Raw genomic sequence first — 25,241 nt, forward strand, 5'->3', positions numbered from 1 at the left:
TAGGAGGATGTAAGTGTGTTTGCAGTCTGTAAGAGTTAATAGAGGAAGTTCAGGTCACCATTTAAACTCTTGATTTGAGAAGAGAGGTGAGATTGCTCGAGGACACTGCCAGTGAAGAAGAGTTTGCTAGGTACTGTACACTGTTTAGGGTACCATTCACATGTTCATAGTCCTCCTGCAGCTTCCTGTTAGAAATTTATTGTGGTATTTAAAAATCAACTTAAAAATTCTTAATAATCTGATTTTAAAAAAACTCTAACAACCTTAGTTAGGAAGGATTCTCATCTTTCAGCTATGGAAAGGAATTTTACATACTGCCCACGTAGTGAACAGCTTGGTTCAGACTATATTTACAGTACCAGCCATTCCTTTTTCTGCCTCATGGCAGGATGTTATCACTGATGAAACACTGCTAGCGTCATGGATTATTTTCCCTCTTGAAAAGCTGCTCATAGAACCTGTTTCTGCAGTTCTTACTTGAATAGTTCCAATTCAAATCAGTGGGAGGTCTGCCTGTGGAAGGACTTAGCCAGTTAGGATCATGAAAGAAAGGAGATGCCATAAGTTGTTTATTGTATGTGAAATATTTTAACTCAAGATGATAGTTATCAATTTTTTCCCACTCCCAGAGTGAATTTTTTGTTTGGTTTGGTGTTTATTTAGTAAAGTTTGGGAGGTGACAATTGATAAAACATAGTGAAGTATCTGATACCTTTTGTGCTGAATTGTGCTGAAGGCCCCTGATCCCGCGAAGGCTTACTTATGCAGCATGTGTAGCTTTCAGCATGTGATCAGGCCCACTGAACTCATTGAGGCTACTCATGTGCTACAGTTAAGCATATGAGCAAGCACTGCAGGAAAGGGACCTAACATTTCATGTCATGCAGTCATAATTTAGGCCATAATCCTGATAAAGCTTTCATACATTCTAAACTTTACATACTGTGAGTAGCCCATCAATTTGAATGGGACTACTCACACTATGGAAAATTTAAGCATGTACAGAACTCTTAGCATATGCAAGGCCTTAATAAAAAATTACAATTAGAGGGTATAAGAATTTGCGTAAACTTCAGTTTTATATTAACATCTTTTACGTCATTTTCTATTTTATATAAAAGTTCTTTCTAGCTTAAGTAAAATTATGTATTGAGTTGTTTAGTTATACCTTTGACTCCATAACACATTGGGTTAGGAAATAGTATTTGACATATTTAGAGTTTTCAAATGTTGTCAGTTGTAGTGCTGCTAATGACCAACTACTGCATATTTTTTTTTTCTTAAAAAGACGTTTATAAACCCTTTACTAAAGTAGACCTTATATTTTATTATTTCAGTTGTTCATGGTGGACAATGGAGCAGATGACTGGAGAATAGCCATGACTTACGAGCGTATTTTCTTCATCTGCTTGGAAATACTGGTGTGTGCTATACATCCCATACCTGGGAACTATACGTTCACATGGACAGCACGGCTTGCCTTCTCCTATGCTCCATCCACAACAACAGCTGATGTGGATATTATTTTATCTATACCAATGTTCTTAAGACTATATCTTATTGCCAGAGTTATGCTTTTGCATAGCAAACTTTTCACAGATGCCTCATCTAGAAGCATTGGAGCACTAAATAAGATAAACTTCAATACACGTTTTGTTATGAAGACTTTAATGACAATATGTCCGGGAACTGTACTGTTGGTTTTTAGTATCTCATTATGGATAATTGCTGCATGGACTGTCCGAGCTTGTGAAAGGTAAGTCTCTTTTTCCTTTTATATATATTTAAGAAACATAAATGTCTTACAAAGTGTTTTTCTTCTAATCCCTTGGATACTATCTCATTATCTTATGTTGAATGGAGTGGGGCTTCCAGTACCTGGGGCATGTTGATTGCTAGTTGTATTGTGCTTTTTGTATCATGGCTCTCTGGAATTCTTTACTGCTTGACCTCAAAGGCATTTGAAAGGGATGCTTAAATTGTCAGATTTCTGCCATAGCGTTATGTGAATTTTTTACTTCGTTCTCATTTTATTTGAGTGCTTTATTATGAGTAGCCTAGAACATTAAAGTGGTAGATGAGTGGACATGAGTGCCATAAATATTACTTTTAATAATAGTCTTTAAAATTCTGCATTAATATTAGGTCTCAGTCATTTTAGGTTATGGTTTACTACAGTTATTGACAATGGTGTAAATACATCAGTAATAGGAAACGCCAGTGAAAAACTGATTCCAAAAACTCTCATAATTCTAGTGCCCTTTAATTAAAATGAAAAATCAAAGGTGTAATCCCAATATAGTCTATTGATAGATCTTTTTATTTTGGTTAGGTTGAATGCATATCGTTTATGTTTACAAATACTTGATTTACTGAGGTAGAAATACAAATATAACAATAGAGGAAAGAGGTAGGAGTTATAGTGGTTGGCACGTTTTTCTGAAGTCCAGAAAAAGTGCACTTGATAGCCTGATATTTCGTTAACTTTATGTTTCAAGCTTCAACAACCAATGGATGTTGAACAGGCATGGAACAAATCAGTATCCGTACTGACACCATCAAATCTGATTTCTCAAAAATACCGCTTACAAAAAGAAATGAGCAGGGTAACTTCTGACTACTGTGGACTCGAGTGAGTGAGTGATCGAGAACAGGTAGCACAGGACCATTTGATTGACACAGTTAAGAAGAATCTCTGAAAGATTTGATGCCTAGCATGGTTCTCAGGCCTACGTTGAAATACCTTCAATTACTCATTACTTCTTCAAAATATTTCCAAAATTTCCACTATCAATTGCTGATCACTCTGTAGCCCTTTGCCTGTGTGTCCATTTTGAAAACAATTTTGCAGTTGCTTTCTGGCAGTCAATTGCTGTAGACACGTTTTTGAAAGTTGCTTGCCACATCTCCTCTCAGTTAGGTAAGGGGAAAAGTGGCAAGTTTTATAAACCTAATATGGAGGTTATCTTATCACAGTCTTCCCTGTTAAAAACCTCAGCACTGAGAAACAGTGGCATAAAGTGTGATACAGTATGTTCCTTTGGATTGTCAATGATCCAAGTGCTGTGGTGAAGATGTACAGTGTATATCATGTGATGCCAGGAATAGCTCATCATCAGAGGATATTCTGAAACACCATGCTAAGGATCACATATCATGTTATTTATTGACAGAGACAAGGTAGATGAGGTAATATCTTTTATACGACCAACTTGGGTTGGTGGTATAGCTTTTGACCAATACAGAGCTCTTTTTCAGAAGACACTTGTACCTTCCACCAACAGAAGATGGTCCAATAAAAGATATTACCTCACCTACCTTGTCTGTCTCAGCTCCTGGGTCCAACAACTACAAAGATTAGTTATTGTCTGACAAAATAGTCCCCTCAGCTGGGACAAGTAGAACAAATTATTATTAATATATTTTATTTATTAAAAGTCAGTTTCTCCTCCTGAATATGTTAACAAAAAACTTCAAACATAATTCATTTTTCACCAATTTTGTCCCCTTTTTTTTTGTCACACTGCCTCCAATTTCCCTTCAATTGGGACACCATCCAGTAGCCTCCCAAGAGGAGCTGAGCAGATTCAACTCCTACTTAACACCATTGTTTTTGAATGTACTGTAATTTAATTATTATTAAATCACTGTATTTGCCCTATATCAAATGAATATTCAAAACACTATGGTAAAGCCAGTTTCTGTTAAGAAGAAAGATACTGAATGAGAATAGTGAGGTTCCTGAAAAGCACTTAAGCATATGAGTACTTTTGCTAATCTGATCTAGTTCCATTGCACTCCGACAAAACTGCAAATATATCATGACTGTGACTTGTCTTAATCCCTGCAAAATCAATGACAGAATTTGTGAATTTTGAATTGCATTTGCAGCTCTTGAATGCACTATAATGAATGGTGATACCAGGCTGGATCGTTCACTGATTTTTTTTGTTATTTTTAAAAACACCAGATCAACATACAGTAGTCCTAGGATTAACTTTATACTTGGTGTAACTGCACTTCCTTCAATAGAGTTAAACGAGAGATTAGTTTGGTTCCTTATTGTTAGTAATTATGAATTTTAAAAGTTCTGGCCTAATGCATGGGGAATTGGATACTCATTTCCTATCATTAATGGGAGTTGCGTGGCCAATTTCCTGCACATTACACTTCAGATTTCTCCTGAAGGGCTTATGCTTCATAGAAGAACTGCAATGAATCAGTGTAACTGGCCCAGTTACTAATTAGTCAAATTTAAAAAATTGTGGCTCCTCACCCTATACTGAAGTACAGTAAGAAAGTGCCCCAGGCACAGAATGCTAAAAGGCGTCTATATTTTTAAACCAACTTTATCTTCTTGTATATATTCATAGATATAATAGTAGTTAGAGATAGAAAAGACAATTTAGATCATTGAATCTATTCTGAGGTTAGTGCAGTTATAATCCCCAGATGGAGGATGGATCTGAAACTGTATTTAATGGGCTTGATTCACTCCCTAGCAAAAATTTACATGTTTCATTTACTCAAGTTGATTTTTCCATCACAAGTAGAGAGAACCTTTATTCTAGTAGGTTGTTTTAAGTGTGTCAGAAAATAAACATTACAATTAGAAAGAACTTATAGTTTTACTTGTCATTATACATGGCAGTCTAACATTTTAATTGTTTTGGGGGGAGGCAGATTCTTATTCGGCAGAAATTAAAACTCTGTGAGGATTTTTATTTATTTTCCTGATGAGAGATAATGAAATAAAGGAAAAGTAACTGTTCTGTTCCAACAACTATCACTAATTCTCCTACAGACAGAGTGGTAGATAAAGTTCTGTAGCAAGTTCTTTTAGTGTTTCTGTGACTGTGTATCTCCATATCAATTTGCCTGACTATTCCAGTTAGTGCAAAATAGTGTGGATGGAGACAGGACTCACCAAAAATAATAAAAATCATGGAATGGATATTAGACTTTATCATCCCATTCCAAAGCACGCATGAAGGTTTATGCATAGCCAGGAATAGCTAATGGCAAACAGAAAAGGCATAACAGATTTTCATGTAAGTGCTGTAAAATCCTGAGTGCTCATGTTACAACAGAAGCAGTAGCTGAATGACAGCCCAGTAACCAGTCCTGTCTGGTTTAAACTGACCAATCAGTTGTCCGGTTGGGACTCTGGAGACTGTCACATCATAGACCTCATGGAAATATGATGGATAGGTTTGAGTGGGAATATTCATGGCAGGGGAGGAAACCTCTGTCTCTAGATTAGTCATTGTTTTGACTATCCTTTGGCTTCACTTAGTCTAAACACTTTTTGTGTCTCCCTCAGTGTTTTATATGGCACTGAGCATAGTGTCAGCTCTCAGCAAATTAACAATAGTTGGTGGCATCCTTTGTGTTGGTGTGTGCATGAGACATTTTACAGAATGCTGCTTAAGGTCATCCTTGAGGGCATTAGGTCTGAATGAAAATAAGGGCAGGCAGGTAATGTGTACTGAGTGTAGGCAGTCTAGCAACGTTCCAGGGTAATCTGGCAAAAGGAACATGGAAGATCAGCATGGTGGAGGTATTTAAGTCTTTACCATATAGACTGATTGTTTGTGGTTTCTAGGGCTGCAAACGTGGCATAGTGTTGAATACCTACACCTCACCAGCAGGTATCAGTTTAATTGCACAGCTGTCTGTCATGAATGTGCTCCCTAAAATATATCTTAGTTTTATCTGGCCCAACCCAAGAAATGCTTAATTTATCATTTGTCTTTTTGAGACACATGGATCTTAATCTACAACACTCATGAATGCCTTTGCTTATAGGGTCCATTATTCAAGTGTGAAACTAATAGTTTTTTACCATCTTCATCATAGTGATCTTTCAGTTGTTGCTGAAATGGCTCTCCATTCCGGCAATCAGTCAATTACAAAAGGTGAAATATAAATCTCTTCAACCTCCACAAAAGTTAGAAACACATTAAATGTTTAGTGTTTTATAATTGAAAAATGGCGTGGCAAATTTGCTTCAAACTTAAAAAAATTAAAATAAAAAACCCCTTTATTTCGGGCTGAAAAGAGATTATTTTTCCTGGCACAAAGGAGGATCAAAAAGAGAGTTTAAAATGGAATGCTGGTTACAGGCATAACTATAATATGCTCTGCATATATTCCAGCACATCTCTGTAAAAAGATTGAGCCAAAGTTTGCCCTCATTTACACTGCTATATGTCCAGAGTAGCTCCATTCACTTCACTGGATTTTCTCTGAATTAACAGCAGTTTAACTGAGAACAGAATTGAGTACACTACATTTTCCTTACAAATGACAGTGGCACCTTGTTTGCTTTTGTGTGTCTCTCTTTTGACATTTTTGATGGTGAAGCCATTTCAGACAAAGAAGCTTATGTCATAATTTTTCCTCATTCAGATTCTGTCCTGTCCTGTCCTTGATTTAACTCAAATATTTGTTTGCTCTCTTTTTGTGTTCAGTTGGACTTCCTCTGTACTTGCTGTACATTCTTTCATTTTCCTACAAAAACATGAACTTCTGTGTACCTTATTTTCTGGAAATCAGATGTCATCTCAAAGGTTTCTACAGGAAACTTAGAAATCGTAAGTGTGAGGCAAATTCTAGAAATCTAAGAATCCCTTTTTTCATACTGACAACTCAGACATGTCAAGCCTCTAAATTCTCATTGAAGATGAAAAGTTATTTAGATATCTAATTTCGTCATGACCTGTGCCCAATATCTTTTGCTGGTGTGAGAGAGAAATTTGTTCTGAAGTATACGTATAAAGCAGAATGCCACTTCAGGCAGTGATGTGTACTACCAAAACTAATATCATATGGTAAACTGAGTAGATCCCTGTTTTCTGCATTGGCTGTCTATCTATTTTTAAAGACTGTAATATAGATTTTTACCAAAGAGGCTGAAGTTATGTGAGTTACAGTAGCTCCCAGATGCATTAATCAGGATTGGGGGCCCCCATTATATTTATAATCCTCCAGACATATATGCAGTAAAATCTATTCCCTGGCCTGCAGATCTTAGTCTAGTTGATAGTGATGTTAAGAACTGGCCTCCACCTCTTTCTGCACACTTTCTCACAAGTTTCATCCAAATCTTCCCCCTCCCCTCAGATTTCCTTTCCTTCCCCTCCTATATCTCTCCTCCTTCTTTCCTGTCACAGAGGCAGAAGTTTCTTCACTGCTCTCCTCCTCTAACCACCCACTTGCCTCAGTAACCCCAACCCAAGTCTTATGTCTGTTACACTCACTCTTATCTCATCCCTCCCTTTACTCTTCTGCTTAACCTCTCACTCTTCTCTTGCTCTTTCCCTTCACAAAACAAACATGCTTTAGTCTCACCCATCTTAAAACAAATCCACTCTTTGCCCCACTTGTCTCTCTAACTATTACCCTTTCCCCCTTTTCCCTTTAATGTCTAAGATCCTTGAACACACTGTCTGCAATCACTGTCTGGAGTTCCTCCAGTTCCATTCTAAACCCTCTCTAGTTTGGCTTCTGCCCTTTACACTCCACTGAAATTACTCTTGGCAAAGTCTCTTATGACCTCTTCCTACCTCAAAGCTCAGAACCAGTACTCCCTCCTCATTTTCTTTGACTTGTCAGCTGCCTCTCGGACAGTAGACCACATTCTTCTTGAAATTTTGTGCTCCCTTGGCTTCCATGGTTCTCCTTTCACCTCTCTAACCACTTTTTCAGCATGTCCTTAGGAGGATCCTTCTCATTTCCCCTCCAACTTTCTGTATGGGGGTCCACAGAGATCTGTCCTTGGTCCCCTTCTCATCTCCCTCTACACTTGGTTTCTGGGTCATTTCATTCACAAACACAAATTCAGCTACCATTTGTGATGGGGTGTTCACCCCACACAGGTTTAGGAAGGTTAAAGTGGCTAAGTAGGCCAATTAACTGCCCAGGCTGCACCTAGAGGAGGAGTAGGGAGTTGATTAAAGGAGGCTCAGCTGGGTGGGAATAGGCTTGGCTTATAAAGCTCAGGAGCTGAGAAAAGAGAAGGTAGCTGGGAAAGGCTACAAGCAGTCAGTCCATCTAACCCTCTCTGGGAAGAGGGAGTTAGTACTCCCAGGGTGGGGGAGGCGGAAACCAGGAAGAGTAGGAAGCACTTCAGGAAGGAACAGTGAGGGCTGAGAGAGTAGAGGCTAGAACTGCTGAGCTTAGGGCCCCTGGTCTGGAACCCAGAGTAGAGGGCAGGCCACTGGGGAAGTGGCATCATCAGGGCACCACAGAAGAAGACTGCCTGGGACTGTTTGCATAGAAGGACTTTGGGGGTAACCTTGGAATGGTGACCCGGTTGGAGAGCCGAGTCATGAAGAGGACACTGTGGTTCCTGGAACAAGGTAGGTCTGCAGGATGAGAGGATAATGGGAGAGGCACCATAATGAAGAGGACGCACCAACTGGCAGAGCTAATCCCCAGGGTGGCCAACAGGAGGTGTCATTGTGGTGAATAGCCCATGTGACACCATGTCTATGCTGACAAATCACAGATCTACCTGTTTACTCCAGATGTGTCTCCTTCTGTCCAAACTAAAATCTCAGCCTGTCTCAGTGATACATCCTTATGGATGTCTATCCGTCCGCCCAGGCTCAGCAAATTGCAATCTGGCCCCACTCATATCAGGTCAGAATGCTGCTGCTGCAAAGATAGTTTCCCTAGCCGTCCCCTTTGACCACCCCACCCCTCACTTTGCAACCTTCCACTGATTTCCTCCTTTTTACTGCATCAAACACGAGTTACTTGTCTTCACTTTCAAGGCCCTTTATGATCTGTTCTCACTCTACCTATAATCTCTCATTCAGTATCCAGAGATAGACTCCCACCTTCACTCTTACCATGATGCCAGCCTCCATTGCCCACTTTTTGAATTTTCAAACAAGCACCCGCACCCTTTCTCCCGATGCTGCCTCTCGTGCTTGGGAGCAGCTCCCCGTATATATCTGCAAAGCTACCTCATGTGTCTTCAAATCCCACCTCAAAACTGTGCTCTGCTGAGATGTCTACAAAAAAATTGACAGTGGTCAGGCTACTGGTGATCTGAGGCCACTGCCTATCATGCTGACCAATATTGTCATTGTTTCCCTGGACTCCCTTTTTGGTCTGTCTGTATCCATCTGTTGTCTTATACTTGGATTATAAACTCTTTGAGGTAGGGACCTGCTTCTTCTTCTTCTGTTTGTACAGAACCTAGCACAATGGGGTCCTGATCCATGATTATGGCTTCTGGGTGCTATAGTAATACAAATGTTGCCACTACTACTAATAATAATAAACCAAGTTTTTCAGTTTTTTCAGCTAACCTGTCTAAACAATGTAAAAAAGAATATGAAAGAAACTGTTCTCTTATTTTTATCAACACTGTCCATTCAGTGCAGAATCTCTTATTTCCTTTTGATTTGATTGAAATTGAAACCCATTACTTGTGATCAGGTTTCTTCAATGGTTGTAAAAGTAGTCATAAAAAATTCATTACAACAGTGATCAAACATGCCCTATTATCACCTTGATTTATGACTCTGTACCAATGCTATGAATGATCAAATATATTTCTTTTCATTCCAACTTTAGTTTTGGATGTTGCAGAGTGAATGTTAATTACTGTAAGTGTAAGTTGTAGTGCTGTTTAAATATTTACACTTCAAATGACTAAAAATAGATGTAACCATTTATGTAACTGTCCTTTCCATTTGCGAAAGTTACCAGTAGACGCCAACGATGTTGTTTTACAAAACAACAATAAAAATGTAAGGGGTGTTATCACTGAAGCTCTACCCTTGTATGGTATACACAACCTGTTTGGGGGCAGACAAATCCTGGAAGGCCCATACCCAACACAGTGTAACTGATCCAGGGAAGAAACTGACCTTCAGTGTAATGCTAAAGGAAAATAACTATGTACCATGTTGTTGCGCAGCTTGAAGCGGGAAGAATTCATGTGGCTTTAGTGGAGGCAATGGAGATGCACCAGTTCATACTAATGGTGAATTTGACTCCACTCTGTTTTAGATTCTTCACTTGATTATTTTCTGGAGCGATGGTGGTTGTGTTTTTTGCCAGAACTTAGTGGAATATGAATTAGAACACTTTGCACTGACATGTTCTTCTGTTAGCCTTGATTTATGGAATTACTCTCACTGTAATGGAAGATCACAAAGAAAGGAGTAATGTGTCAGTGAGTAACATTCTCTCTTTACAAAATCTCAGGGAAAGGTGTTGGTGAACCAGGGCAATGTCAGCCTTTAACCAATCCAAATAATGGCATATCCAACACAACAGCTACCCCCCCCCAAGTTTTTCTTTCTTTCTTTCTTTCTTTCTTTTCTTTCATATTTAAGTGCAGGAGATTTTATAACTGGTTAAAATGTCTGTTTTAATTTTTTATTTTAATCCAACTAAAGCTGAAAATCTTTTGGGGCCTGAATATCCTTTTACTTGCATTGTTTTTATGCTTGTGTAACTGTATTGATTTTAGTGACGTTACTCCTGATTAGAGCTGGGCAAAACTTGTCTGATTTTTTTCCCCCTGAAAAATGCAGTTGCAAGCTGGCTGAAACATTTTGTGAATTTGTATCAATTTTCAAGCAAATTGTCCTAAACACTGGGCTATGGGGTATTCTGCAGTAAATCACTCTCAATGTCTCCTATTGAAGTTGTTCTACTTTGCATGAAGTACCTCAATATTTTCTGGGCCAGACTGAGTGAGAATGACTCTGTGGCTTGGGCACTCACCTGAGGATGTGTATAGGAAAGTGGGGGACCTGGATTCTAATTTCTGCTCTAATGAATACTAATTATTTATTCAAAGTGGAATAACTTCAGCAGGAGAGATTGTGAGACCAGTCGTCAAGTAGCCTGTGGCCCAGTGGCTAAGGTATTTTCCTGGGTTATGAGAGATCTGGGTTCAAATCCCTCTCCACTCCAGGCCAAGGAGGGACTTGAACCCACAGCCTAGGTTAGTGCTTTAACCGCTGGGGTATAGAGTGCAAAGGGTGGCACTGCTACAACAATTTTGTAAATGTCATTTGCTTTTTGTTTTTTAAAAAGGTTTAAAAATGCCTGAAAGCAGAACATTTTGTTAACCCCAAACAATCCCCCCCAGCTTTTTGAATAGCCAAACAAACAAACAAAAAACACCAAACACTGCCCCCTTCCCCCCATTTTGGGTTGATTTAAAATTAATTCTTTTTTTTATTATTATTATTTGGAACTGATAGTAAACAGAAAAATCAGTTATTTCCACAGTTCTACTCCTAATTTCACTTGTGTAAATTCATGTAGAATCAGGACCAAATTACCTAGAAGTTTCTGGGGCCTCAAAACAGTGGGTGAACTAAATCACAAGTGTTTCATTACCAAACCACAATAGAGTGAAACAGAAGTGCACAGCTGCTTTCAAGGATAAAAAAAAAAGTCTGATATAATTTGGATTCTTCAAAACATGATATATATGTTGATCTTCCTCCCATAGAAAGAATAAGAAAGGTGGTCATGTTCCCAAACGGATACTGTTTTTTTACAGGAGATTGGAAATTGTGTATGTTCCTATAATATCCTTATTCCGTGTTCAAAGTCAATGTTCTAATCTCTGAAGTCTGCTTTCAAACAAAGACAAATTTTAGTGTCCAAGCAGAATTTTTTTCCTTCGTAATGTATAATGTAAACTGTTTTGACTGCTTTTAAAGTGAAATAGTCTTAATAGTGTAGTGTCTTGCCTCAGAAGGACTCTATCCCTCAGGAAAAGCTGTAGAATATACATGATAAACTGATTTATGCTTCAGTACAATCTTTCACTTTAATCTTTATTTTTTGTTGCCTCTTAATTTAGGAAAGAGTTTTACATTCAAATGGGGAGCTCTTAGGCTTTACCATCTGTTTTCTCCTGCTACTTGACCTAGTTTGTAAGCTATAAAAAATAATATAACAACATTTGTAACATAGTAATCATTTCTGTGGTACCAAATTGGAGGACTGTGGACCAACTGACATTTATACATTAACTTTAATATGAGAGTAGAATTTGACCCTGTGCCCTAACTGCATAGTTCAGCTGTAGGAGAAGCTGGGTTTTGTAGAAGAAATTTCATATGCTTCAAACACTGATACTTATACTAAGGGAATACTGAAAAAGGACATTGGATTTTTAGATAATCTTGTTTCTCTTCCCTGCCTGAGAATCACTCTTTTAAATCAAGATTGCAGTAATATGCAGTTTGCTAGTTTAATTTGATTTCTTTTCCAGCTTTGTGGACTCCTTTATATGTCCTTGCTTTTGATTTTATTTTATGTACCGAAACAGCATTGCTGATTTTTTACCTTGAAAATTTCAATATCAACCAGAGATTTTAATAACCTTTGCCCTAAGTAATCTTGCGAATGTCAGTTATTTCTGTGGCTAATGTGTAAAGAAGTAACCCTAATGCCTTGTCTGCACACAAAAGTTGAATCAGTTAAATTAAGGAATCAACTTAAGCTATATCAATAAAAGGCACTTTTAAACCCATTTAAGAATGTCCACTCAATGGCAGGGACATCATTTCAGAAAACAAAAATTGGGGGTGGGAGGTGCAAAGCTGTGTTACCAAATACAATATAATCACAAATGTTTTATCTTGCAAAGTTTGGGGGCTGGGAGAGAGATGAGAATGAGGGGCAAAACGTGGAAGACATACTGAAACTTATAGACCTATGAAAAGTCCAGGCTGGAGGGATGTAGGAGAGAGACCAACTGCCTCCTTTGCCCCATAGCAAATAGTGCCCCTGCACAAGGGGTCTGCAACCAGTGCAGTTATAGCAGTGCAACTTGTGTGGAGACCAGTCCTAAAATAGTTTTGGAAATAAGTGTTTGATATTTGAACCTGTAATGTCACCTTTAGTTAATGTTTACCACTGAGTCTGGGGAATAAGTGTTGTCAAGCTGGATAGACGGTTAACAGCAGGGACTTGACCCCTTGTGTTTATGAGGTGGGATCAGTGAATTCAAGTAGGTTTCCTGTTGTACTGCAAAACAGCTATAGCTAAAGCTACATATAAATATGTAGCAAAGATAATCCATTGCCCAGTCCCCAAAACCAAATGGCCAAACGCATTCAGAATTTAGAACAGGAGAATCTGTGTAATAGTGAGCGGGCTATTGGAATGGGTGGTTTTACTGGCTGAGAATCTGTGCAGGTCTAAGCTTAATACTTTTGCCAGTATAGTAATGTAAGTTAGGGTTGTGATATTATTTTTATGACATCTTTATCACAGCAGAAGGCCTAGTGTAGTAGTAGTCGTAGTTATATTGGCATAAAAGTGCTTTTACCAGCATAGCTTGTTTCATTCAGGGAACTGGTATATGATATTCTGGCAAAAACGTTCTTTGGCCAGTGTATGTTGCATCTATACAGCACATATACAGTAGAACCTCAGAGTTACGAACACCTCAGGAATGGAGGTTGTTCGTAACTCTGGACAAAAGATTTTCGCTGAACTTTCAGAAGGTTACAATTGAATATTGACTTTGACTTTGAAACTTTACTATGCAGAAGGAAAATGCTGCTTTTTAACCATCTTAATTTAAAGTAAACAAGCACAGAAACAGTTCCTTACCTTATCAACTCCTTTTTTTAAACTTTCCCTTTATTTTTTTAGTAGTTTACATTTAACACAGTACTGTACTATATTTGCTTTTTTCCCCCCCTCTGCTGCTGCCTGATTGCATACTTCCAGTTCCAAATGAGGTATGTGGTTGGCCAGTCAGTTTGTAACTCTACTGTTCATAACTTTGAGGTTCTACTGTACACATTACTGGCAAACCTTTTCTGTACAAACTATGCCTCGGTTGAGACATTGTTTTTGGCAGGAAGGATCAGGTCTGGCTGAGAATTTGCTTCCATAATGGTTTGCTGAAGTTCAGAAAGTGATATGGTACATATGTAAGTTATAAGATCTACTTTGGTTTTGCAGTCTAGCACTTTTGTTCAAGCACATGTTACTTCTAAATAAATTAGACTGGTATACAGTAATCTGTGTCTTGTCAACTGATTTATATTCCAACAAAGTAGTAACCAACTTCTAGAGTCAAAAAAGACCACTTGGAAGCCATAACTTTACTATATCTTCTTTTCTTGAATTGACATTTAAGAGCAGAGAAGAGCTCTATACTCGTATATAAATAAATGTAAAGATGTCTGTGACAGGGTATTGTTAACAGCTTCAAATTTGGTTCAGTGGAAGCCAGCACCCTGGTCACTGTGAACACCCCAGGCACTGGGTGTGGCTAAGGTAGAAGAGAGCACTTACACCTGCTGGTAGCCTCATGAGTTAATGAGGTAGCTAGCTAACCAGCTGGAGAAGGAAAGAAAGCAGGCAGTATAAAAAGCTAACCTGGGGAATAGGAAAGGGGATTTCTCATAATTGCTGTTATATGGTTGTATTGTACCTGCCGTTTAAGGAGGAGACAAACATGCTCACATGGTGAGCTTACCTTGGCGGAACTGTGTGCTGTTTAATTTACAAAGAGGGCTTACCAGCAAGGATTTTCCTGGAGAGGAAGAGGGGATCTTGTTCATGGTGCCTTTTGCAGAAGTAAACATTTTGTTAAACTTCTACTGTTATTTATAGGTTTATTTTCCATTTGGGGTTGGTTTGTTGAACAAATGTAAATTGAAACGTAACAAATTTAAAGTCACTGTATTTTGACTTAGTTTTCAAAATGAAGGGCCAAGATTCCTGTGTGCAAATTGGGAGGGAGTGGGGGAAGTGTGGGTTGCCTACTTAAGAGCCCAGCTCATACTGTCATGCACTAACTTGCCTTGCCTATGGAGTCATGATAACTGTGCACCTGATTTTTCCCACATTAAAGTCAATGGAAGCTTTACCATTGACTTCAATGCATGCAGCATCATTCCCCATATGCACAAATGCAGGAGTTTTCAGCTTCTGCCAGTGGCCCAGAATGTGAAAATACAATATTTCTGCTCTGATTGTACAATGCTTTGCAGGTCTGTAGTGTTGATAAATTGGACTGCTTTGCATTCTGCCTTTTGCTGGCCATTTCTTTGGGCAGTAACATTAGTGCTTTGCACATTCTCCTAAATTTCCATTTATCATGAAAGTGGAATCAAAAATAGTCTCCTGAACTAAGTGATTGATTCGCCTACTTCCTGAATAAGTTCTATGATGGGGGGGGGGAGAGCAAGTTATGGTTTGAACACATCAAAGAGTGCTATCTGCATCAAACCCCAGACTTTAGTTATCCTCCGCCTCATCCTTAAATCTTTATTATAAAGAAATAAAAGCTTTAAGGTATTCTTTCTGGATTAACGCAACATTTTATACACTGATTCCTATTTGAAAATATTGTCTTCCAATGCAATGGATTTTCTCTTGCATAGAGAAGTAAATCATCTATTAGTTCTGGTAGATGCAGATTAACTTCTTAAAGCTTTACCCTACACTAGGTACTTTAGATCAAGAAGCCTTTATAATATGTTTCATTAAACATCTTTGTTCCAAATTTTCCCACAGATGTTTTCAAGGCCCAAGATGTGCATATTTTTCTCAGTTATTCATTCTCGTTTAAAAGATGTGGTGTTTTAGGATTATATTTCTTTAACAGTAATTATAAGGAAATGTTTGCTTTTCGCCTTATAAAGTATAATTCCTAGGCTCAAACATACAAAGACACTTTGTTTGTAATAAATATTGATGGAAAGCTGGGCTGAACCTCTAATAGCCTATCGTAATGGTGTCTCCAAGAAGTACCTCAGTAGTGACCAATTCTGATGCTGCTATTTAAAAAAAACAAACCAATTTTCTACCTGTGATATCTTTAACTTGTGCTTTTTGTAATCATGATATTGGTGCTAATGAGGGGTCATTGCAGCTTTTGAGCTCTGCCTGCAGGATGGAGTAGTAACAAATATATATTCAGTTGTGAAATGTATATCCTACTGACGGTATTGCATACAAGTTCTATTATATACACTAGAAAGTGTCCTGTCTAGGTGGATGGGATCACTGTGTCCATAACAGTTCTGTCACAAAATGGGTCATATTGATTATGGCTATAGGGCCCAATCCTGTGAGGAACAGAGCATGGTGTTCCAATTAATGAGTGTTAGGCTCTCAACACCAAACAGGATCTGGCTCACAATCCCTCTTCATTTGACTGAGCTACTGATTTTTGTTACTTGGGGTAACCTCCATTCCAACAGCATGACTGACTGCGTGAGCAGTATTACACAGCAGTTTTATACTAAATACGTCTGTCACAATTATATCAAGTGATTGTTTGTTTTCTCTTGAGTACCTTTAATTTATCTTATTTGTTATGAGTTCTCTTCTGGGATTCTGGATTGCATTCTCATTTCCACTCATCTACATTCACAGTGGAAATGTTCAGCTAGGCTAAGGCTTTGCCTGTCTCTTTGCTGGTACAAATATACACATGCAGTCTTTACCTTAGCAAATGAATTGTGGACATAATCTTTAGTGCTTATATGGGTACCTCGTTTGCAAATTGCACCCGCAGATGGATGGGTGGGCCACTGAAAATTTGGCCCATGCTATTGCCTGTCTACTATAGCTGTACCATCAGCTGCAATTACCTCTGAACTGTGCATAATAAAGATCTTTCATATATGAGCCACTTGATGTGGTTACACTATGCTTTTTGCTGGGTTTCCAGAAGCTGTAAATAAGGGTGCTTTTACAGCACATAAATAATATGACATCTTTCATATATGGAACATCCACTGTCACTGAAACAACATCTAGTGGCTGCTATTAATTTTTGTTAATTTTTTATGGATTTGATGAGATGGCAGGGTGCTGAATTGATATGTTTCTGTTTTGGACCATCATTTTTGTTTGCAAGCTTTTTATTCCAAATGAGCAGATCAGACCCTGTCTTTTTAAAAACTGCTGGATGAAGAGATTCTGAAATCTCACCTGTAGGGACACGCGCATGAGCACATGTGCACGCATCCCACAATGTCATTTGGAAGGGCAATCGTTGGCATGTTCTTTATCCACAAGAATGAAGTATATGGTGTACAGTAATGTTATGAAAATATTGCCTAACTATAATAAACAATTTTAAACTTTTATATACAAATCGTACAGTATGTTTAATTTAGTTGCTTTAAAGTAGTTGAATTGAAAGGAATACATTACATATTTGTTTTAAAAAAAACTCTTCCCCATATTTCCATATCCTCATCTGTTGTGTTTGTTTCCATAGCCCGAGGTTCTCACAATCCTTGCTGATACTAGAGTCTTGGGGTATGTTAGAGGGTTGTCATGAGCCTGACAGTCTTAATTTCCATTTTTAAGGTCATTTTGGGAACACTGTGTCTTTAATTGACATATTTCTTGCAGTAGCCAGATTGAGAACGAGATCCAGTTCTGTACCAATGAATACCCGTAGTTCCTGGAAAGTGCTGTAGGAATGTGTTCAGTTCAGCCATTTAATATTCATATTAGTGTATGGCCTACATGGCCTCACTGTGCTGGTTATTGCACAAGCACCTATGAAGGCACAATCCCTGTAGTGTTGCCAACTTTCTACATGCACAAAACTGAACACCTTGCCTCACCCCCTCCGCCTGCTCCACCCCTCCTTTGAGGCCATACCCTGCATGCCCTTTCTCCGAGGCCCCACCCCCGCTCACTCCATTCCCCCTCTCCCACTGTCGCTCGCTCTCCCCACCCTCACTCACTTGCTCATTTTCACCAGGCTGGTTCACGGGGTTGAGATGTAAAAAAGAATGAGGGCTCTGGGGTGGGGCTTTGAATGAGAGGTTTGGGGTGCAGGAGGGTGCTCCAGGCTGGGATTGAAGGGTTCAGATGGCAGCCGGGGGATGAGAGCTGGGGCAGGGGGTTGGGGCACAGGAGGGGGTCAAGGGTGTAGGCTCTGGGTGACGCTTACCTCAAGGAGCTCCTGGAAGCAGCGGCATGTCCCGCCTCCGGCTCCTATGTGGAGGCATGGCCAGGAGGCTCTGCACGCTGCCCCGTCCACAGGTGCCATCCCCTCAGCTCCCATTGGCCCTGGTTCCCAGCCAATAGGTGCTGCGGATCCAGTGCCTGGGGCAGGGACAGCGTGCAGAGGCCCCTGGCTGTCCGTACGCATAGGAGCCGGAGCGGGGATATGTCGCTGCTTCCGGGAGCTGCGTGGAGCCAGGGCAAGTAGGGAACCTGCCTTAGCCCTACTGCACCACCGACTGGACTTTTAATGGCCCGATCAGCAGTGCTGACTGGAGTTGCCAGGATCCCTTTTCAACTGGGCGTTCAGTCAAAAAACACACCTGATATATGATGGGTGGGAGGAAATGGATACAATTTAAATATATATACATTTACAACTTTAAACATTATTATAAATAAGTCCAAGCTGTTCTTATCTGCCCTTCAGTGGTGTCATCATAAATTGGCTGACTTCTGAAAGATGTTGACCAGAAGTGAGTCTTGAAGAGAAATTAATTGCTGGTTTTCAATTGATCTTCGTCAGCATTGGACAGTCCTTCTTTAAAATATATAAGTATTTGCATATGTGGACAACTTGGCAGTCCAGTATAAAAAGGAAGTTTGAACTGTAGCAGATGTCCCGTATGTGGCTTTCCGTGAGTAAAGGCAACATGGGAGCATTCTTCTAATGCTGTCCCAGCCCCTGCTCACTGTTTCCCCCTAGAAATCTTTACATGGAAGATCTAAATGTAAAAATATCATGCCATATGAGGAGAAGTAATGAGCCCCCCAAAAATGCTAAATAAAATATTGTACTATGTAAATGTACATTATTGCTGACTTTTATATTTTTGGATTCCTAAACACACACATACCTTCATCACGTCTTATATTGATTTATATGATTTAGAATATAAGCTTCTTGGAGCATTGACCGTATTCTTGGAACATGGACCTGTTGTTTTTTTTTTCTGTAAAATACCATGTCTACTCCGATGTTGTACAAATAATAAATTATTGTTATGAACAAGGCCATGTGGATGGAAATATGTGAAAACAGAAATTAAAATATAATTCATCATATAGATGTTTTTTCCAATTGTGGCTCATTTAGGGAATTGTTCAATATGATGTGATTATAACATCAAACAAACTTTACAGTCTGGCATAATATTAATCATCAGGTGTGAAATATAATTCCCATTTGTATACTTTTCACTTAGTTTTAAATTTTTAGTTTCTAGCATTAATTATTATATGAATCTGTAGCATCCCCAACACCAGTGTTGCATTTCATAACAATGGTGAAACACACTGTTTAACAAAATATTTTGTGTTTTCTTCTGGAGTCTGTACTATGAGCTGACCTCTTATCTCCCGGCAAATATAATCAATTCAGTAATGCATTTAACAGTAAGATATTATATGGCATTTACAGTGCTACTAGAGTGGTGGTGGTGTACCGAAGACCAACAGCCCCATCACTAAAAAATGGTTACTCTTGAGGGGACACATTCAGGGCTTCCCGTGAGATGAGCAAAATCTCAGACAGTAGACCTAATAGCATCTCTAGCATCATGGACATCAGCAATCTGATCAGGACTGGTGCAAAGATGCTGGGTTTTTTTTAAAAGCATTACCATTATAGTATGAGCATTAAAAAAAGAAACAACCACCACCAACCCCCCATAAACCAACAACCACCACCATATCCTGTTCTAGTGTAAGTCCATGGCAAAACTCCCATTGATTTCACTGAGAGCAGCCTTGGGCCTACACACCTCAAAAATGGATAACTCCAGATATTAGTACAGTGAAAGCTGAATAAATATTTCAGGTTACTTAGATGGTCTCTGCCCCAAACAGCTTACAATCTTTTTGACCTGTGTTTATATAGCACCTAGCATAGCCCATGACTGGGGTTACTGTGACACAAATAAGTAATACTAATAATAATTAATAAAAAGGAGAAATGGGAACTAAACCAAACTCTTCATCTGAAGGCCAGGCATGTTCAGATGCAAATGAGTGTGCAGAAGATTATTGATACTTGGAGTTAAGCTATGTTCAGAATCTGCTGATGTAAGCTGTGGTAACAGACAGCACTGAGTGCGCTGACCAGATAGAAATAACACAGCCCTAACTAATGGCTCCCCACTCTCAAAGAGACAGTGGCATTTGAGCCAGTGAGCCCTCTCATCCACACTGGAGCAGGGGGGAGAAAGGAATCCTTCATTCCCCTTAACTCCTCTGCAGCAGATGGAACATGGGAGAAAGGGGTGAGCTGTAGAGGAAGAGGAAAGATCTGGGACATGGAAAAAAGGGTGAGCTGTAGCTGGTAACTTTGTTGTGGTCCCATTTACCCTTTAGCACAAGGTGTGTGTGAAAAAGAGAAAGATCATTCCGTGAGAATTGGAGACAGGGGTTGAGGATAAAGGGACGCTCTACACATACACTACTGCCCCTACAGGGGAGAAGAAGTATGGTAAAAGATTCTAGCCTATCAACACTGATTTAGGCCCAGGCTTTAGGCCCTTATTAAAAGCCTTTTGAAGCCAATGGAAAGACTGCCCCTGGCCTTTGGATCAGGTCCTTGGTGACAAATGCAATTGGGACTGGTCCCAAATTCAGATGAGTGCTGTATTTGGAGCGTGCTGCACATCCCTATTAAGTAACATTCATCAATGTTAGTAAATTGCAAAGTGTAACTAAGAACAAATACTTTAATTGCTATTATTGGCATCAGCTTTCCTGAAAAGTAACAGCAGTGTGACACTAGGGGGGTGTGTGTGTGTGTGTGAGAGAGAGAGAGAGAGAGAGAGAGAGAGTTGAGTGTGTCTAATGTCAGAGAAGGTAAAAAAAAACAACCTTTATTTCACTAGGAGGGTGGTGAAGCACTGGAATGGGTTACTTAGAGAGGTGGTGGAATCTCCATCCTTAGAGGTTTTTAAGGCCCGGCTTGACAAAGCCTTGGCTGGGATGATTTGGTTAAGGGATCTCAAGCTCAAATCACCACATAAGGTCTAGTACATTGACCTGAGGGCAACATCACTGGAACCTTTTTATACAATGATACAAAAGTATAGGAAAAAAATGAAGAGTAATATTGTATGCTATTGAAAGTCAATGTATTAATTTTTTTAAAACTATAATGAGACGAGGGGTTTTAATAAGATATAAACACTCGGTAATGCACCTCACTCAAATGACAAAACACACATTTACTCTTAGAATTACTTCGGATAAACCCCGCCGTCCCCGTCCCCACTCCATCCCTTCCATGAGGCCCTGCCCTTGCCCTGCCTCTTCCCACCCCTTCCCTAAAGTCCCCGCCCCAACTCCCTGCCCCTATTCCAACCCTTTCCCCAAATCCCCACCACGGCCCTGCCTCCTCCCCTGAGCATGCTGCGTCCCCACTCCTCCCCACTCCCTCCTGGAAAGTCCTAAATGCCGCCAAACAGCTGTTTGGCTGCAGGAAGTGCTGGGAGGTAGGCAGAGGAGCAGGGATGCGGCACACTCGGGGGGTGGAGAAGGGAGGGGAGCTTGGCTGCCGGTGGAATTCGCGGCCTATGGCTGCGGGCCGCGTGTTTGAGACACCTGATTTAGTTGGTGTTGGTCCTGCTTTGAGCTGGGGATTGGACTAGATGACCTCCTGAGGTCTCTTCCAACCTTAATAGTCTATGGACCCTTAATTGTCAAATATTGTCTTCAATTAATTTCACTAATATAAAAACAGGTAACTTCTCTTCCTACAAAAGACTAATCCCAAGCTGAAACTCATAATAAGCATGGAGTCTGTGAATTGAATTTGTAACAATACTGCATGTTGTAATATATAACCTAAATATGGAATGGTGAAATTAACATGCTGTCTGAAATGTCTCACCATCATAAGTAGCTATCTCAGGGCAGAATGTGAAAAACAGGGCAATCACCCAAACTTCTGGTATGTTTTATACTGTAATTAGATTTCACCAACCTAGTAACAAATGTGAACTCCTGGATCGCTGTAACAGTCTTACCATGAAGTCACAGAGAAGCCTCTTAGGCTCTCCAGTCTATCTTGCCACCCAAGTAAGCTGGATTTAGTAATAAGTGGTCACATACCCCAAAAATCACAAAATATTCAGGTTGCTGTCAGTCCCAAGAGACCACTCACTTATCGCAGATCAATTGGTACCCTAGATCTTACATGAGAGACACTGCCTGTAGCCAATACTGTAATAAACTATCTAAAGCTTTATTAACTAGGAAAAAATAAATTAGAGTTATTTACAGGTTAAAGCAAGCAAACATATACATCCCATGGAGTGATGATCTATGGTTCTTAAATGATCTATGGATGATCTATGGTTCCTAAAGATGACACAGATGTGATAATCTGTCAATTCAAAATGTCTCTCAGGGTGGATGCAGAGGTAACCCCTGGGGATCTGTGCCTTAGTTAAATGTCTCTGGCTGTGAGATAGTTCAAACAGTAAAGAGTTGCAAAATTATTTTGTGACCCTATTTTATCTTTTACATTTAGTCTTCCAATCTATGAGATGAGCTCCCGTGCATGTAGGTGTGATAGGGGCATTCACCAATCCTTTGTGTCCTGATGTTCCTTAATGGCCTGTTTAATCTTGATAGGGCTCCAAAATGGGCACGCAGCATCTTACACGGGATTAATGCATGCAGCAATTTATAAGCATTTCATAGAGTCTAAACACTAAATACATTCTTATAAATATAATACCTATTTAAAAAAAACTGACATACAGGTGAGCTGGTTTGCTCTCCAGCTATGAGTTTGTCAGTTCTTAGCTAACACCTAAGACCTTGGCCAGAGCTGGCACTTCATTTACCAGTGTCATAGAAACAATTAAAAAAATTGGATGTAGTGTTATGGGAGCCAGCAGCTGCTCTTTTCCCACCCCATGATGGTGTTCGTGTATAAAGTGTAATACAATTATAGATTTAATATAAATGAAATGAGTTGTAGTTTCATAGTCAGTAGATAATGGTGGGTGTGGAAGGACTGCAGGGTCATATCCTGTCTTTCGGAGTGCAATAGATATTAAAATGTGTGTCAGTTATTTCAAATTAATTATAATTGTTTAATAAATTAGGTAATTTTATCATAACACCATTATAAGGTAGACAATGATCAATATTCAAATATTCTTCTGAATAGTCCCAAACTTGAGAGTAAATCTGTAGATATAGTTGCATTCAGGTCTTTGTGGTAACTGACAAATTACATTCCAGACAATTTTCAGAGTAACAGCCGTGTTAGTCTGTATTCACAAAAAGAAAAGGAGTACTTGTGACACCTTAGAGACTAACCAATTTATTAGAGCATAAGCTTTCGTGAGCTACAGCTCACTTCATCATAAATTGGTTAGTCTCTAAGGTGCCACAAGTACTCCTTTTCTTATTCCAGACAATGTTATCTCCTATATGTTTAGCTCTACAGAACTTGATAGGAGTCCAAAGTAAGAATTCTTTTTTAACTTTATGAACTGTAAGACTGTTGGCCTGAGCTAAAAGGAGTGTTCTTTTAAATGTCAGGGCTAAAATAGATCAGGGAACTACTTCTGGCTTTTTCAGAGTCTTTCTGTGGGCCCTAAGAAAAGTTATATACCATCTCTCTGCTTCAGCTTCCTCATCAATAAAATGGGGATAATTCTTCCCTCGCTCTTGCGGTTGGTAGCTGGCTAAATTAATTAATGTTTATAAACCACTTTGGGATCTTCAGATGAAAAGTCCAACAGAAGCTAAACTTATTATTATTGTTCCAAACACTTTCTGCTCGGGGCTTTGCCTATCATCTGTTCCAGTACACTTTTTAAAACCAGATAGGAATTACTGAAAGGCTGCCTCAGACACTGGAACATAAGAATGACCATACTGGGTCAGACCACTGGTCCATCTAGCCCAGTATCCTGTCTTCTGACAGTGGATAATGCCAGGTGCTTAAGAGGGAATGAACAATCATCGAGTGGTCCATCTGATCCCAGCTTCTTGCAGTCAGCAGCTAGGTACTCCCACAGCATGGGGTTGCATCCCTAGACCATCTTGGCTAATAGAAATTGATGGGCCTATCCTCCAGGAATTTATCTAATTCTTTTTTTTGAACTCCATTGTAGTTTTGGCCTTTACATCATCCCCTGGCAATGAATTCCACAGGTTGATGCATTGCATGAAGAAGTATTTCCTTTTGTTTGTTTTTAAACCTGCTGCCTATTAATTTCACTGGATGACCCCTGGTTCTTGCGCTATGTAAAGGGAAAAATCACACTTCCTTACTCACTTTCTCCACATCATTTGTGATTTATAGACCTCTGTCATATCACCCTTTGGTCATCTTTTTCCAAGCTGAAAAGTCCCAGTCTTTTTAATCTCTCCTCATATGGAAACGGTTCCATACCCTTAATCATTTTTGTTGCCCTTCTCTGTATTTTTCTTATCCTAATATATGTTTTTTGAGATGGGGTGACCAGAATTGTACACAATATTCAAGATGTGGTCATACCATGGATTTACATAGTGGCAATATGATATGTTCTATCCTATTATCTATCCCTTTCCTAATTGTTCCTAACAATTGCTAGCTTTTTTGGCTGCTGCTGCACATTGAGCAGATGTTTTCAAGGAACTATCACAATGACACCACGAGCTCTTTCTTGAATGGTAAACGCTAATTTAGACCCCATCATTATGGATGTATAATTGGGATTATGTTTTCCAGCGTGCATTACTTTTCATTTATCACCGTTGAATTTCATTTGCCATTTTATTGCCCATTCACCCAGCTTTGTGAAATCCCCTTTTCTAAGTCTCCTTTGAATGGCATGATTTGAGTAATTTTGTATCATCTGCAAATTTTACAACGTTACTTACCCCTTTTTCCAGATCGTTTATGAATATGTTGAACAGAACTGGTTCCACTACAGACTTCTGGGGGTCTCTGCATCCTGAGAACTGACTATTTATTCCTACCCTTTGTCTTCCATCTTTTAACCAGTTACTGATCTATGAGAGGACTTTCCCTCTTATCCCATGACTATTTACTTTGCTTAAGGGCCTTTGGTGAGGATCTTGTGAAAAGCTTTCTGAAAGTCCAAGTATGCTAACTTCAAGACTCCCAGATGTAATGTTTTAACAAAGTTCCCTTTACAATTATTTCCAGTTGTAGGTGCTAGTGTTTGTGCAGTGGGATTTTGGCTCCCACAAATAAGAGCCCCTGAAGGCTGAGAGTCTGACAGTGTAAATGAAATTTGTCTGTG

At 39.3% G+C, this 25,241-nt stretch overlaps 1 protein-coding gene across 4 annotated transcripts in view; it reads left to right on the forward strand.

Annotated features, from left to right (window-relative positions):
- Positions 1 to 25,241, forward strand: part of KCNN2 (potassium calcium-activated channel subfamily N member 2) — a 108,469-nt gene that overhangs the window by 27,543 nt on the left and 55,685 nt on the right. For all 4 annotated transcript variants that reach the window (XM_073344727.2, XM_078852847.1, XM_078852848.1 and 1 more), the window contains one exon: positions 1,338 to 1,756. In XM_073344727.2, coding sequence (XP_073200828.2) covers positions 1,338 to 1,756 — 419 coding nt within the window. The remainder of the gene's footprint in view (positions 1 to 1,337; positions 1,757 to 25,241) is intronic.

Source organism: Lepidochelys kempii, chromosome 5 (genome assembly GCF_965140285.1).
Source record: "Lepidochelys kempii isolate rLepKem1 chromosome 5, rLepKem1.hap1, whole genome shotgun sequence".
Classification (NCBI taxonomy): domain Eukaryota; kingdom Metazoa; phylum Chordata; order Testudines; family Cheloniidae; genus Lepidochelys; species Lepidochelys kempii.